Here is a 15,954-nt window from a genome sequence, read left to right on the forward strand (position 1 = left end):
TTGACAATATCATGGTGGGATTCTTTTGTTTTGAGGAGCTTTTTTACTGCCCCAAGATGTTTCAATACATTTGCCAATGTTCATCTTGCTTTCAGAACAAAGTAGTTGAAAAGTACTTCTCAGGGCCTGCCATTACTCTTGAGAACACCCGGGTTGTCAGCCAGTCTTTGCAGCATTACTTGGAATTAGCAAGGGTAAGTATTCTCACATGGCATGTGGGTTTTTTGCTCTTGACATAGATTAAGAATATAATCTAAAAAAATTAGCTTCTGTCGTAAACAGCAAATGCTTCAGGATATGGCTGAAGTGAATTAGGGAAAAACATTAGAGTGCTATGAATATTTCTCTAAGGCTGTAGGCCAGTTCAGAAAATATCAGATCAGTTAGTCATGAGTTACAGATGTTAAAGGATGAGTAAATACATAACTGTGTTAGTGGAGTGTTGCACTACTCTTGTATTTACATCTTTGGTTAACTAATGTCATAACTAACATATGCATATAAAGGTGGTGATCAGACTATAAGAGAAGCTTTACTGAGTTTTGTGGATTTTGTAGAACATAAAAATGCAGAAACAGAAAGCAGGGCTGTGATGCTGAGAGGTGTTTATTTGCAATTGCAGCAAGAGCTGTTCAAGATCCTGCACAGTATCCTGCTGAACGGGGACACCCGGGAGGCAGCTCTCAGCTACATGGCAGCTGTGGTCAATGCTAACATGAAGAAGGCCCAAATGCAGGTAAATAAAGGGAAATGCTCTTCCTGTGAGTCATCCAGCCACAAATAGCACTAGATGGCTCATGCAGTGGTGGTCTGGAATGGAGGCAAAAAGAATTTTGACTGCCGGCTACCACAGGCAAGAAGCCCTGTCTTCTTTGTTTCAATACATTTTCTATTTCTGAAGTTAATCTGTTTTACCTATTTTAAAAGTTTATTTCCTTACTTAGAACTGAGATGTCACTTCACTAACAGGGCTTCTATATTACATGTTCAAAGCTTTGTGCTTGCCCTGCCCCATTTCTGAGAGCATCATTCCAATGACTGTGTTTGACACATGTTTTCCCAGCTGGTGAAGTACTGGGTTTTGTCTGGGCTCTGTAAAAGGAGCAGTGCAGATAAGGAATGGCCTGGCTTCAGTGATTTTGGGATTTTGGCACTGTACATCCCCTGTACTTCTCAGCTCGTGTCCTCAGCCCTTTGCTTTCTCCTCCCACAGACAGACGATCGTTTGGTGTCTACAGATGGCTTCATGCTCAACTTCCTCTGGGTGCTGCAGCAGCTGAGTATGAAGATCAAGCTGGAAACGGTTGATCCCATGTACATATTTCATCCCAGGTGTCGCATCGAGCTTCCCACCGATGAGACCAGAGTGAAAGCAACAATGGAGGAGGTTGCAGCCTGGACTGCTGAACTTTGTTAGTACTCTTACTGAGATAAGTTAAGCATTACTGTGCCCTTTGATACGGAGGTACATGGAAGTACTTGATTCCAGCAAAGAATTCCCTTCTCCTAGATCCCTTTTCTTGATGCTGCCTGCTTTTCCTGGTTCTAAAGGAAGTTGAGTTTGAGGTCTCACTCTAGATAAAGCAGTTCATTTTTTAACTTACTCACCTCTGCTGTTTTTGGCTTTTAGACAGGGATCCGTCCCCATTCTCTGAGCCCAAGTTCCCCACGGAGTGCTTCTTCCTGACGCTGCACGCTCACCACCTGTCCATCCTGCCCAGCTGCCGCCGCTACATCCGCCGGCTGCGCGCCATCCGCGAGCTCAACAGGTCTGCGGGCTCGGGCAGCCTCCGGGGCAGGGGCTGAGAAACTGAGAGTCCAGTGGCAGCTCAGGGGAGCCAGTGCTGAGTGCAGAGCGCCTCAGCCCTCTGCTCCTTTTGGCCCTTGGGGGTTTGGGGAGCTTGGAGGAACTGTGGCTTGACTCAGGAGTTCAGGTAACAGTAAGATGGAGGGTGTTGGTTACACGAGGCAGCTCTGGTTGATGAGAAGACTTTTTATTTAAAAGGTAACTCCCTTCAGAACATTTTGGGATTCATGGCACTACTTTTACACACCATTCTATAACTAAAGTGTGGTGTGTGGGTGGGTGTGGGCAGCAGTGCCTCAGGCTCTCTGGCACAGCTGGAGGAGTGCAGGTCATGTTCTGTGTCTCATACTCAGGTCACTGTGCAGGTCACTTGTGGTTTCAGAAACAAGACATTGTGAGTTGTGCTTGAGCTGTTTTGAACATCCCAGAAGATATTTACCTTCTTCCTCTCAGCTTCTGAGACAGTTTGTCGTACTCTCAGGACAGGGGAAAGAAGCTTTCAGCAGTGAACTCTTATTCTCTACATGTAATCCAGCATATGGTGTACTATTTTAAAATCATAAATACATTATGGTGTTAACATGAAGATACTCCTGTTTTCCATTTCTCTTGGCATAAACTCAAATAGAGTTTTACAGTTGCTAAACCTTGAAGAATACTCTGTTAAAATTAGAACAGATTTTTGTATCATCAGTATTTTCCATTGTTTATAATTACACTCACTGCAATTTGGTAAATGTTCCTTGGCAATAATGCCATCAGTTCATTGCAGGAATTTTGGACTGCATTTGAAATTATTTCATTTTTAAGGCATATGCAGGCCAAGAACCTGGGAAGCAGCAGAGAGCAAAGCAGGAAGAGTCAGTATATGTTAAAGGAAAAACTATTTTCCTATAAACAGCCTGTGGATTACTTGCAAAAAAAGCCATATGTTGGCTTGAAAAAGGAATTGCTGCTTTTTCCTTATTTAGAATTGTTTCACAGTAGTTGCTGATGCAGCAGTCCCCATCCAACGGTGCAGAGTGAGGAGCTCTTGGCTTTACTGAGCTGTAGGAGCTTAGGCTTCAGCATTTTCCATGAATTGCTGAGCCGCTTGCTACACTGGAAATGTCTTTAGGTCTTGTTAGTGTAGAAATTACACTGGATGTTTGTCTGCTGTAGGCAGAGATTGATGTGGAAGAGGATTTGTGTTTAGAGGAGGGATGAAAAGCACTCGTGTATTGATACAGTTCAGGGTATGAGTTTTGTTCTAATCAGCTGCACTTCCTGAAAAGGATTAAGATATGTGAATATGTAGAACTTTTTTAATGCAAATGGTGTGTGCAATGTACATTGAAGTTCTCTTTTCTGTGGGACAATGTAAGAAGATGAGTAAAGAAGGGGAGGAACATCAGTCCCCCGACCTTCTGGTCCTTACACCAACAGGGAGATTTTGGGCTGTTCATGTACTGAGCTCTACAAGCTTGAGTTTTCTTGGGAGTGGAGCTTGAGAAGTGTAGAACAAAACTCAGAGAAATCATTTGCAATAGTAGAAAGGGGGAAGATGCACAGAATACAGACCTGCAACTTTATTATTTCTAGCAAGACTTTCTGCTGGCCACCTTTTCCTTCCTTAGCTGATTTTGTCTTCCAGTTTCCTTTTTGATACTAGAAGATGAATGAACTCTGTCTCATTTTCAGGACTGTTGAAGATTTGAAAAACAATGAAAGTCAGTGGAAGGATTCTCCTCTGGCCACCAGGCATCGAGAGATGCTGAAACGGTGCAAGACACAGCTTAAGGTTTGTAAGTGATTCTATTCTCAGCTAAACACTTCTGTGGCCTGTGTGTGAGTTGGCTTTGTGTCCTAATGTAGCAGCAATAGGAAAATTCAGCGTTTTTTTAATTGGAGAGAGACCAAGCAAGGGGTAGCTCTGTGCACAGTCCATGCACAAGAAGGAAATCTCAAGTCACTGATCTCACACAATTCCTGCAAAGCCTGGAGTGCTCTGTTTTTTGAAGGCCTGTTCTGCTTAGATCTTCCTCATAGAAATTGGCACAAATTTTCTGAGCTGTAGCACCAAAATGCTTTAATCACACGATTTCCCACTTTGATGCATTTATTACTTCTTTCATTGTTCCCATAAAGGTTGTGTAAGGCACATCTGTCCCTGCAACTCTAAATTGTATTCTACTTGCTGTGTTGGGGCTTATGTGCCCTATTTTCTTGAAACAAGAGTGTATTGTAAGAAGAGACCACTGTATAATTGTTGTAATTCACAGATATATTGATTGTCTTGGAGAGGCTTCACATTCCTTTATGCTGTCTTGCCCTTGATTAGTTTTTGTGTGCATGTTCTGCAGAAACTGGTGAGGTGCAAGGCTTGTGCAGATGCTGGTCTGCTGGATGAAAACTTCCTCAGGAGATGCCTGAATTTCTATGGCATGGTGATTCAGCTGATGCTTCGCATTCTCGACCCTGCCTATCCCAAGTGAGTGTCAGGTTTTATCTGTGTAAGTTGTATCAAAGATATTTCTGATGGTGTTAGATTGCTCACGGATTTAGCAGTTCCAGAATTATTTTTACTTGCAGTGTCTGCATTGTTGTGTGGTTGTTGACATACATACTTGGGTGGAATATGTCTGTTATCCAGTTTAATGTTCACTTGGCTTTGGGGGCTCCCTCAGCTGTGTTTGGTACCCTTGAAGTACTGATGTGGAGTTCTAAAAAGTCAGCTTCTGATAAAGGGTTCCCATGGAAGAGTTCTGTAATAAGTGAGCACATAACACTTTCTGTTTAACCCTGCTTACTCTACTGTTTCTGTTTCTCTCTTCTGTTTTACAGCATAAAATTGCCTTTAACTCCCGAGGTTCCAAAAGTATTTGCATCATTGCCAGAGTTTTACGTGGAAGATGTTGCTGAATTTTTATTTTTTATTGTACAGTAAGTAAAGTTGTATTTGAGAGAAACTTGTACTACCACTTGTCCCTTTAGCAGGTGGCACATACATTAATTGAGGGTGCAAAAGTAGTTTTCTACCTAGGTGCAGTTAATGTTCTGGTTGTTAACAGCAGCCATAAGGTTATGGGATGGCAGCATTCTTGCAGCTGTAATGCGTGGGTGGCTCCATGGTCCCTTCTGATCTAGATTTTTCTTGGAAGAAATTTGGAAGTTTTTTGGTTCTCTCCCCAGGAATTTTCCTTTTGGTTTGCAGTGAGACCTTTTGATCTTGTGATATATTAAATCATCACTAGAGTAATATTTTTTAAAAGCCATAGCTTAGGAGCAGAGCATTAGGGTTGGGGTTTTTAATTTAGTTTTCCTGGTTTCCAGATATGCTCCTCAGGTGCTGTATGAGCCCTGTACTCAGGACATAGTGATGTTCCTTGTTGTGATGCTGTGCAACCAGAACTACATCCGAAATCCTTATTTAGTAGCCAAGCTGGTGGAAGTGATGTTCATGACAAATCCAGCTGTTCAGCCCCGGACACAGAAGTTCTTTGAAATGATTGAGAATCACCCTCTCTCCACTAAATTGTTAGTCCCTTCCTTGATGAAGTTTTACACAGGTAAGTGCTTTGTCTGTAGCTCACTGAGTGCACAGTAGTATTCTAAGGCCAAAGGCTCTGTTAGCTGTTGTAACTATTAAAAAAAAACCAAACAAACCGAAACAAAAAAACCCAACAAACCCAAAAACTCCCCCAATAGATCTTGAGTTAGAATCTTGTGAAGATGAGGCTTCATTGCTCAGGAATTGGGGGAAATAGCATTAGATGGAACCTTGAGAATTCCAGCCCTTGCACAGGCTATTGTGCACTGACTAATCCAGCAGTGTGAATCAATGTGACTATTGCTTTTGTGATCTTTAGATTCAAAAATTGAAGCTTTTTCTTTGCTTTGCTTCTAAAGGAACATTGGGATTTTAAAACTCCTTGTTGTAGTTTTGCTAGTCCTGTAGATTGGATGTTTCAGAATTTTTTGCATCTATAACAAAAACAAGTATTTTTGTAGGGTACCCAGAGTTTTCTTAGTGAGATTTTAGACTGGGATGAAGAGCAGAGTTGAATAGAGCAGAATGTTTTGGTTTCTGGGGGATTTTCTTTTGAAATGTGGCTTGGTCTAGATTGGAAAATGTATAGTGCTGCTTCTTGTAATGGGAATTAAGATGGCGACCTCTGAATGGGAATTGAATTTCATCTCTTCAAGTTTCTCTGGGTGCTTGAAGCTCATCACATTGGAGGCAGCAGGGAGAGGTGTGTTGCCAGTGAATCCTGGTGGGAAAGTTTTAGGATCTGTTCTGTTTTCCAGATGTGGAACATACTGGAGCCACGAGCGAGTTCTATGACAAGTTTACAATCCGCTACCACATCAGCACCATTTTCAAAAGCCTCTGGCAGAACATAGCTCACCATGGTACATTTATGGAAGAGTTCAAGTGAGTAAGAGGTTGTGTCAGGCAGTTCCTGCCATGCAGGCTGCTCAGGCAGGGCCTGAGGAGTCCTTGCTTTGGGACTGGGTGATGCTGCTTTCTGCTGTACCTTACATGGAGCCCCTTCCAGTAGAACTGGAGTGTTTCTAGACTGAGCTCTGGACACCACAACCAGCTTGGCTTGGGGAATGGGATCCTTGTTGGAAATATTCAGTGCAGGAGTGTTGCTGGGCTGGCAGTGTGCTCTACCACCCACCTGCTCTGCCGTGATACCTGTGTTTGATGTTTTCAGCTCTGGGAAGCAGTTTGTTCGCTACATCAACATGCTGATAAATGACACAACTTTCTTGCTGGATGAGAGTCTGGAGTCCCTAAAACGTATCCATGAAGTGCAAGAGGAGATGAAGAATAAAGAGCAATGGGACCTGCTGCCCAGGGTGAACAGAGCTGTTTTTCAAAGTGCCCTTTACTTATTTTTAATTCTTCAATACAAGACCATTAACAAAACTTTTTTATAAGGGGCAGCACCAACGAGCTGCTTATGAGAAGCAGTTCTTGATCCTTTTCTTGCTGCCAGTATGGCCATGGTCACTCTGGATGACATTCTGCAAATAACATCATTCTGCCTAGTTATGTTGTGGCTGGCAAAGAGAGTGGTGTGAACTAGAAATAGTATAAAGTTTCAGATTACTGTGACTTAATTCTAAGTGGAGAAACCAAGACTTTAACCTTCCTGAAGGAGGTTTGGGAAGATGCTCGCCAGTTGAATTGACTTCAAGGAATAGAAGCTTTTATTCTGATAATGCATTGGTCCTTGGTAGATTCGATGCAGACAATTATAGTCCTGTACCTCAGAGCTTGGCCTGATTAAACAGTAATTGTGTGTGTTGACCCACCAATGTCAGATATTTCTATTTTAAGTTTATTGATTTAAAAAAAGAAAAAGTAGAAAAGGAGAAGCTATAAAAATCTTGTTTGTTAAACATATTCTGGTTTGCTCTTCTGAAGCCTTTTTTCCTGTCTCTGCCTATCAGCAAGGTAAAGCCATTACTGTAGTTACAAAATGAGCTGGTACATCATCTACAGATTGTTCCACTGGGGAGTGTTTATTATTTGTGATGGTGCATAAATTAGAGAGAATTAGAATTCATTTGACTCTCAGATCCAAGCTGGTTTTGAAGTATTGGCATTTGGATGGAAAGGAGGCATAACCCAGTTCTGCAGCTGTGTGGAGCAGTTAGAGGATATAAACAAACTCAGTAACCACGGGGGCTTGTTATGCTGTTTGCATTCATTCTTTAGTGTTGTAGACTTCTGGAAAATTGATGCAGACATTAGTACTAGGTAATAAAAGTGAGCAGCTGTACCTTAGATTAAAAGATGTCCCACATCTGTATGTGAATTACTGTCTTCTTTTTGTCTAGCTCCCCTTAGCACTGTGGCTGTAAGGTTTTGCTGAGTGATGCTGGTAGTTCCCTGGGCTGTAAGCTCTGTGTTTTCTGCAGGAGCAGCAGCAGGCGCGGCAGTCGCAGCTGGCCCAGGACGAGCGCGTCTCCCGCTCCTACCTTGCCCTGGCAACAGAAACTGTTGATATGTTCCATATCCTCACCAAGCAGGTCCAAAAGCCTTTTCTCAGACCTGTAAGTCCTGCTAAGATTTAAGTTGGTTCGCTGCTTCTCTAACATCTCTGGATTATAACCTGGAAATGTTTGGTAGCACTTAGTCTCCAGTCTCCTCCCCTTTCTCCAGCTCATTAAAATCTAATTGCTGTTGATGTTATTTGATGTTGAGAGCATTACCTGAGTCACTGAGATGGTGTGATCCTTCCAGACAGAAACTGTTTGCTTGACATTTTTTAATCGCAAGCATGCATAAAGAATAGACACTTGGTGCAAGCCTACCAAAAGAAAATGTTATTAGTTAATAATTCCTGATCTTGCAGTGTGCAACTCTAGTGATAATCTTCTTTACCCCTGCCTTCACACTCTGATCTGTGTTTTACTTTGCTCCTGTAGGAACTTGGACCACGACTGGCTGCTATGCTGAACTTTAACTTACAGCAACTGTGTGGCCCCAAGTGCCGTGACCTGAAAGTTGAAAACCCGGAGAAATACGGGTTTGAACCAAAGAAGCTGTTGGACCAACTGACTGACATTTACCTGCAGCTGGATTGTCCTCGCTTTTATAAAGCAATTGCTGATGATCAGGTGAGCTCCAGAAGGATGAAGGAGATGGCCAAAAGCTCTGTGGACAAACAGGACTTTGCAGAACATTCCAGAAGTGTTTCATCTTGCTGTGTGCTGCCAGCCGGTTTGTCTTCCAGCCCTGCAGTTTGTTCTCTTTCAGCAGATCAGCTCTGTTCATATTCTGTCTGCTCTTTCTAGGTGTTCTCAGTGCTTTGCAAACCTGTAAGCATGCATCAATATCCATAGCACTGCACACACATAAGAAATGTCCTGAGCATGATGTGCTTGTTCCTACAGCCTCACTGTAAATCAGCAGAAATACTTTGTCCCTTTGCAAGCGGGAGAGCAGAGGCAGAGTTTTCACTCCCTGCCCCTTTCTCATTGAAACAGGCAGAGCTGGGACCAAGAGCCTCCTTCAACAAATCAAAGTTAATTCTCTAGATTAACAGTTTCCAAATTGTATTCCCTCTGAAATCACTTTATTAAATGGCTGTGTAATAAACTGACAAAGCACAGCATGAATGAGACAATTAACGACACCTTTGAACTCATGGTAATGTTCAGAGCAAGATAAGCTATTGCCCAGCTCTGTGTTCTTGTAGAGTTGTCAGACTGCTGAGCCACATCTGCCCATTCCTGTATCTTATAACAGAAACTTTTCAAAGTGTGGAGAGGAAGAAATGCTCAGAGCAGCTACTTGAGATTCTAGTGGGAGCTGTTTGCATGTCTAGTGAAGCAGTAGCATTGAGGTAGCTCCAGATTGTTTGTTTTTCTGTAGCTATTTAAGTTCTGATAATTCAGATAATACCAGTAACACATTTGAAACAGACCTTATGTGTTTGCATGTGTATAGTGAATATTTTCATGCTGTTCAGTATGAAAATGAGGATGTTAACCATCATTCATCCATGCCAGCCACAGCAAATGCACAGACTGACACAGGGATTCAAAAGAAAGAAGCCTGCGGGTATGAGAACTGGAAAAAAGCTTCATTGACAAAGTGTCCCTTCATCAAAAAGGGGTGGGGGGAGTGACAAGTCTCTTGGACACTGTCAGTGACAGGAAAAAAACACAAGGAAATGTGTGGTTGGTTAATGGCTGCTGGTATTGGGAGAAAAAACAAAACAAACAAAAAGTTGCTTGATCATGGCAGGATCTGTCTACAGCATTTTCAGAGATGTCCCATTTGCAAATCCCAGCACGCAGCAGAGGCAATCTGCAAAGGTTTCCTGAGGCCTGGGCACGTTGCCATGATTCTGTTCCCTCTGAGCACCAGGAGGGCACTGGGGTGGGTACTAGGTCCTGCCTGGGACACTGTGGTGGGGGTGAAGGAAGTGGGGCTGTGTCCAACACTTTAAACATCCCAGTGCAAATAGAAATCTGTGAGACTTAGTGTGTTTTGTTTTGTCATAGAATTCAGCTTTGCACTTATTATATCACTTATTATTAAAAGGTTTATGTCAAAACATGACATTGTGAACTTGAAAGAAAATGGTGTCTGTAGAACACAGCCAGCCACAAAAGTCCTTCCCTAACTTTCTTTTTCACATGAAATAATGCTTGCTCCAGTTGCACTTGGTCTCTGGATATTCCTACTGCACTGGATGGCAGATTTTCAGCATTCACTCTCTCTGAGCTGTCTTACTATTTTTGCCACATCATAGGGTGGGGTTTTTGTTAATTCTTGTTTGGATTAGGAGAAAGATTCACTCCTTTTCCAGTGCTGTCTTGCATATTATCAGGCAAGTTAAGAAATGGAATAAAAAAAAAAAATCATTTTATGCTGTATTTTAAGAATGGCAAGACAGATGTTTTGTCTAAGAATAGTTCTAATAATTATAGTCAGCCTCTCTGAGCATCTTCCTCATTTTCTTTAGGTGATGTTGCCCTTTTTTTTGGGTGCTTAGTAGTTCTACAGTGGTGATGACTGGTAAAAAAAATCCCAAGTCTACCCCAATGTTGACATTTTGGTGCTAGATGAGTGCTACCTACACACTGTTTGCTTTGATGTAAGGTTGAGGTTTCATTGATCCTTCCTTCTGCATTTTAAAAATGCATGAAATACCTTTACTTTTGTGGCATGTAAGGATACTACAACTTAGCAAAGTTGCCTTTTTATGCTTTGCCTGTAGAGGTCCTACAGTAAAGAGCTCTTTGAGGAGGTTATCTCCAAGATGAGGAAGGCTGGAATCAAATCTACCATAGCAATAGAGAAATTCAAACTGCTGGCAGAGAGAGTGGAGGAAATGGTTGCCAAGAACGCCCGTGCAGAGATTGATTACAGCGACGCTCCAGATGAGTTCAGAGGCAAGTGGATCTTCTGAGCCCTGTCTGTCTAGTAGAGGGGTTTTGTTTGTTACTTGGATTCTATATCTTAATAGAAACTATATGTTGTTTATGAAGCTTGCGTCTGGCTCTATTTCAGTGATGCAATTAGCAAATACAGAGCGAAGAGTTCCTTTTCCATGTACTTGAAAACAGTGACTCCCCACCCCCCCCCAACTGATAACAGGGTGACAGTAGTGAATGCTGAGTCCCAGGCCAGAAAGGGGAAAGTGCTGTAAAGATTTATGTCCATTTAACCATTTTCTTTAACTTCAGCAGTGTACTGGGGACCCTGAGCAATGCTTCTGCACTGTGGGTTTATGGGCAGATAACATTTGTAGCTGTTTGCTCACCCTAATGAGGACCCTGTGCCCTCAGACCCCCTGATGGACACTCTGATGACCGACCCTGTGAGGCTGCCCTCAGGAACCATCATGGACAGGTCCATCATCCTGAGGCACCTGCTGAACTCCTCCACGGATCCCTTTAACCGTCAGACGCTGACAGAAAACATGCTGGAACCAGGTACAGGGCCAGAAAACATGCTGGAACCAGGGACAGGGACAGAAAATATGTTGGAACCAGGTACAGGGAGAGCTCCTCTGCTCTGGGCTGGGCAGCTCTGTGCTTCCCTAGGACAGTGCTGAGGCCTCAGCAGAGGTAACAGTTCTTTCATTGCAACTTGCACAGGAAAGTTCATTCCCTTTGCTTTCCCTTTTTCTGGGGGGGGGGGTTGGGGAGAGAAACCCTCACACCTTTGCTTTCATAACTACTGGGCTAAAAAACATGGTGGATGAATGAGTAATGGCTGTTGGTCACGAGGGGCTTTGTTATAGTAATACTTCCAAGTAATTTAATCATTCTTTTTTTCTCTTTTTCTTTTTTTTACCTTACTAGTGCCAGAACTTAAAGAGCAAATCCAAGCCTGGATGAGAGACAAGCAGAATGACCATTGAAATTCCCTTGCAGTGCACAGCAGCCCAGTGGGCAGAGCAGGGTGTGGCTGCTCTGGCAGGAGTGCAGCAGACACACCTGGAGCTGCTGTGGCATTGGCTCGCCCACGGCACTGACTCAAATAGTGACCAGGAGCATGTGGACGGGGAGACAAAGCAGCTTAATTCTTGTACATATATTTAAATGATAACGATGGTCAATAACATGGAGGACAAGCTAGGAAGTTACTTATGTTACAAAACTGTCCTTCAATATGTCACATTTTGGAGTTTTTACAGCTGAATTATTTTAGCAAAGACGAATGGATCAGGGCAGCATCCCTTCAACCTTGTTTTTTACCGCCAGATATCCGTTAATTTGATTGTGGTTAGAACCTTGGACATTTTGCTGCTAAAGTAATTTTTTCTCTTTCCCTTCCTTTCTTTCTGTTCCACCCATCAAACCTGCACTGCTGTCTTTTTCTTTTGTAATGCAAAAAAATACAAACCCCGTGAAAATCAAAATCATTCCCCTGCCCTTAAAAGAGCATATTTTGTGCGATAACTGTGCCTGCAACAAAGTGTTCATCTTGGGATCGTATTTTTATATTACACATATTTGCCTATTTGGTTTTTAATTGGTGTTAGACGCAAGGATAATTTCAAAAAAGCGAAGACTTGACACATGGATTTTAATTTCCTTTCCTTGAGATGTCCCTTTCCTTTATGTTGATCAGGATGCTCTGGTACTTGTGAAAAGCCTTGAGATAGAAATACGTTAAAACAGCTGCCATGAATGAGATGCCTGGGAATACCAGGATTTCAGTGACTTTAAAAAAAAGAAAATACATTCTTTCAATGCTGCAGATCTATGCTAACTGACAGTTCTGAGCCATTGGAGCTTGTCCACAGAGAGCAGATACTTTCATCCTTGGAGGCTGCAGTTTGGGGCAGGGGTCATTTTTTATGTTGCATACCAATTTGTATCCATGGCTTGGCCTTACCAAAGCAGAAAGGGTGCAGGAAATGTAGAATTACGTTTTTAAAAAAATAAAAAAAAAAATTCACAAACATTTTTATATTACTGCCCCCTGCATATGATACTTGAATTTCCTTTTTAAAAAGGATTTGAAACCACAGCATTTTAAAATTAAGTTGGAAAAAAAGGTTGTTTTTCTTTTATTTGTTTTTTTGCCATGTCTTCTGTTCAATTCCTGACTCTCTTGAACTACAATAAATGATACACACTCGCACAGAATGTTTTCTTGCTCTTTCTTGTAAGAGTGGCAATCAAAAAATAAAAATACAAATGATTGAATGTCTTTGTTCAGGTTTGCTGATAGTGATTTAGGACCTGGAGCTAACTTAATAAATTATGTGGAAAATCTCTGTGCACACAGATATCAGTAATACTTTAAACTCAAGAATGTTCCCAAGCAGGTGCCACTAGCACCTATTCATTGCTCTGTGACAGCTGGTGACAGCTCCAGGGGAAGTTTTGAGGAGGTTGTAGAATCCAGCCTTGACCTTTCAGGTGTGCAAATAACGGTGAATTATAAAGTGTTGTGGGCTGTTTTTTTGTTTGCTTGTGGGATTTTTAGTGGTGCTTACTCTAACAGCATGAGTGTGTATTTCTTTTCTGCAAGGATAGGAGAAGATTCCAAAGCTTCCGTTTGGGTCGATGCTGCAGCAGAGGTTTGTTGACTGTTTTATAGCTACAACCAGTTCAAATCCCCCTCTGCTTTTCTCTTCAGTCACAGATCAAAGGCTGCTCTGCTTTTACCTGCAGGCTGCCATTCGAGCACCCAGACCCAGCAGGAGGTTGTGATGTGTTACAGGTTGTGCTGAGCTGCGTGTTCTCTTCTTTACTGAAGAGGTAATTTCTATATAAACTCTTACACGTTCCCTCATCGGTGAGAATTATTGCATGAAATCTCTAGGAACATCCCAGGGTTTATACCTTTTTTGATGAAGTACAGCTCTTCAGTAGTGAATATGTTTTTACTGGAGGATGATTAAACTATGGCTTCACATTCTTTTTTATTTTCTACAATCGTATATTGCTTCTATTGACAGACTATAAGAAGAAAATTCTATAGTTTTGGGTTTTGCCAGGAGGACATAGAAATATTTACATTTGGTGTGGGATGTTTTAATCAACACAATGCCCTTCAGAATCTGAATTTACATTTATCTGCCATTGTGTCAGACTGACCTGAGGAATATAAATAGCAAAGTGCATTACTGAAATGTTTTGTCTAATTATGGCATACATCTATCATCTGAAAACATGTCAATGCAGATATTGCAGCTTGACATAAGTGGCCAAAACAATTTTATCTGGGCAACTAGTATCGAGTATTTCAAAGGTGTGAGCTCAGACAAGTGTTCTCCCAAATTCATGAGCAGAATAATGAAATGTATTTTAACACAAGCTGCAATTCTATTGTGTCTGGCCACAAAACTGAATCAAACCCCTGTCTTTCGGTGGATAGTGGACTGAGAGTCTGAAAAGCAAAGCTGAAACTGGATTAAAAATCACTCTCCCACAAAGCATATTGGTTGTGTGACAATTCTTAGTTTAATTAATTGCTACCTGCAGTTTTTGGTGATTTCCCTTCCTCTCACTAATCTGTCATTTACCTTTTCCAGTCCAACTGTAACCTCACTGCAATACAGAGAGATTTTATTGGGGGTCCCAGAAATGATCAGTGGAGGGATTTTTACACGTCCATGTGTGTGCAGAATGTAGAGGGGATGGTTTACCCAGCAATGGCTAACTCGTACAAAGTGACTTTTCTTGGCATTTTTCCTTAGCACTGCTCTCTCCTTGTCCTCCAGCTTCACCAGAGAGCCTAGAGAAATTCCTGGGGCAAGCACTGCTGCTGTAGCAATACAATTGAGGCCAATTGATTCTACTGTATCACAGTTTATATAATGTAAGGCCCCGCTGAGGTCTCTGTCACTGCTGCTGTTACAGCAGGATGCCCGCGCTGCTCAGAGTTTGCTCCAGCAGCCCCAGGAGTGTTCCAGCACACACTGCCCCTGCCCTGCTTTAGGGGCTGGATCTTACTGCAGCAACCAATTTCCTCCCTACTAATAAATGCAAGGAATTGCTACATTCTTGCCCTTGCTGTTTTTCATCATGTAACTTGGCATCCTCTGCCTGTTTCTAGCAGATTTTTTCAGGACTCTGTGACCAAGGGTGGAATTAACGTGCAGGAGCTGTTGTGTGTGAGCACTCCCCAAACTTGGGCATTAGGCTGATGCAGGAACTGCTGTTCCCAGGAAACACTACACAAACTTTGCTGAAGTAAAATCAATCACAGTGTCAGTTGCCATGGGGGTTACAGCATGCACCAGTGTCTGGGCAGTTTGCAGGAGATGTTGAAACTGGTTTGAGGGTTTTTTTGAGGTGTTCTTGCCCTTTTCAGAGAATAGCCGACCTAATTCTCCATAGATCTAGGCAGAAGTTAACACAGTTACACCACCCCAAAACCACCATTAAATGAACTGTCCCATCAATAGGATGTAGGTATTTTCTAGGACATAGGACAGCCGCTTGTGTTTGATTTGGTGTTTCTGTGGCAATATTTCCCTAAGCCTCCTGTTCAGCCTTTTGTTGCCATAACTGCAGATGAGACTGGCAAGGGGAAATAGTCACTTTTCACCAAACAGAGCAAAAAATAACTCATTCTGCCAAAAATCTGAACCTGAAGCGACACTGCAGAGATTAACATAGCTAATAGCCAGGAGGCTGTGAACAGAAATAAACCTTGTTCTGAAACTAGAAATCTCAGGTCCTGAATGTTCTCAACACCTTAAATCCAGTTTGTGTATGATGGTGTATAAAGTAGATGCAATTAAGGCATTTCATGATTTTAAGGTGCTTATAAGCTTAAACATGAACCAGTTTCTAACAGCAGAAATTACCAAATTACTAATGATAAGGAGGAATTTAAAGCTGAATTATTGCCACAAAAATTAAATTTTACTATGACAATATGCATGGAATTATTGAAAATATGAGAATTAATACAGCATTATTGACTAAATTTAATCACTTGCCTAAAAATACATTATGAGGTCTAAAAAAAAGACTCGAGCTGCTCAAGAAACGTTTTGGAGGGAGGGAGAAAGGATTATTAATCCCTCCCCTCAGGTTAGGATGCAAATCCCACTGAATCACCCGGAGTCGGGAGCTGGGGAGTTCACTGCCGCACTTAACGCGGTGTCCCCGCCCTTCCCAGCCCGTGTCCCCGCATATAAAGCGGTGTCCCCGCCGTTCCCGGCCCG

The 15,954-nt window shown here is 42.2% G+C and overlaps 1 protein-coding gene across 2 annotated transcripts in view; it reads left to right on the forward strand.

Annotated features, from left to right (window-relative positions):
- The window catches only part of UBE4B (ubiquitination factor E4B), a 33,274-nt gene extending 20,296 nt beyond the window's left edge, over positions 1 to 12,978 (forward strand). For both annotated transcript variants that reach the window (XM_056507947.1, XM_056507946.1), the window contains 15 exons: positions 96 to 194; positions 623 to 736; positions 1,214 to 1,412; positions 1,631 to 1,769; positions 3,488 to 3,587; positions 4,150 to 4,277; positions 4,631 to 4,729; positions 5,120 to 5,355; positions 6,095 to 6,221; positions 6,508 to 6,652; positions 7,721 to 7,855; positions 8,231 to 8,422; positions 10,534 to 10,708; positions 11,105 to 11,251; positions 11,624 to 12,978. In XM_056507947.1, coding sequence (XP_056363922.1) covers positions 96 to 194; positions 623 to 736; positions 1,214 to 1,412; positions 1,631 to 1,769; positions 3,488 to 3,587; positions 4,150 to 4,277; positions 4,631 to 4,729; positions 5,120 to 5,355; positions 6,095 to 6,221; positions 6,508 to 6,652; positions 7,721 to 7,855; positions 8,231 to 8,422; positions 10,534 to 10,708; positions 11,105 to 11,251; positions 11,624 to 11,682 — 2,094 coding nt within the window. In that variant the 3' untranslated portion in view covers positions 11,683 to 12,978. The remainder of the gene's footprint in view (positions 1 to 95; positions 195 to 622; positions 737 to 1,213; positions 1,413 to 1,630; positions 1,770 to 3,487; positions 3,588 to 4,149; positions 4,278 to 4,630; positions 4,730 to 5,119; positions 5,356 to 6,094; positions 6,222 to 6,507; positions 6,653 to 7,720; positions 7,856 to 8,230; positions 8,423 to 10,533; positions 10,709 to 11,104; positions 11,252 to 11,623) is intronic.
- Positions 12,979 to 15,954: the final 2,976 nt, after the last annotated feature.

Source organism: Oenanthe melanoleuca, chromosome 21 (genome assembly GCF_029582105.1).
Source record: "Oenanthe melanoleuca isolate GR-GAL-2019-014 chromosome 21, OMel1.0, whole genome shotgun sequence".
Classification (NCBI taxonomy): Eukaryota; Metazoa; Chordata; class Aves; order Passeriformes; family Muscicapidae; genus Oenanthe; species Oenanthe melanoleuca.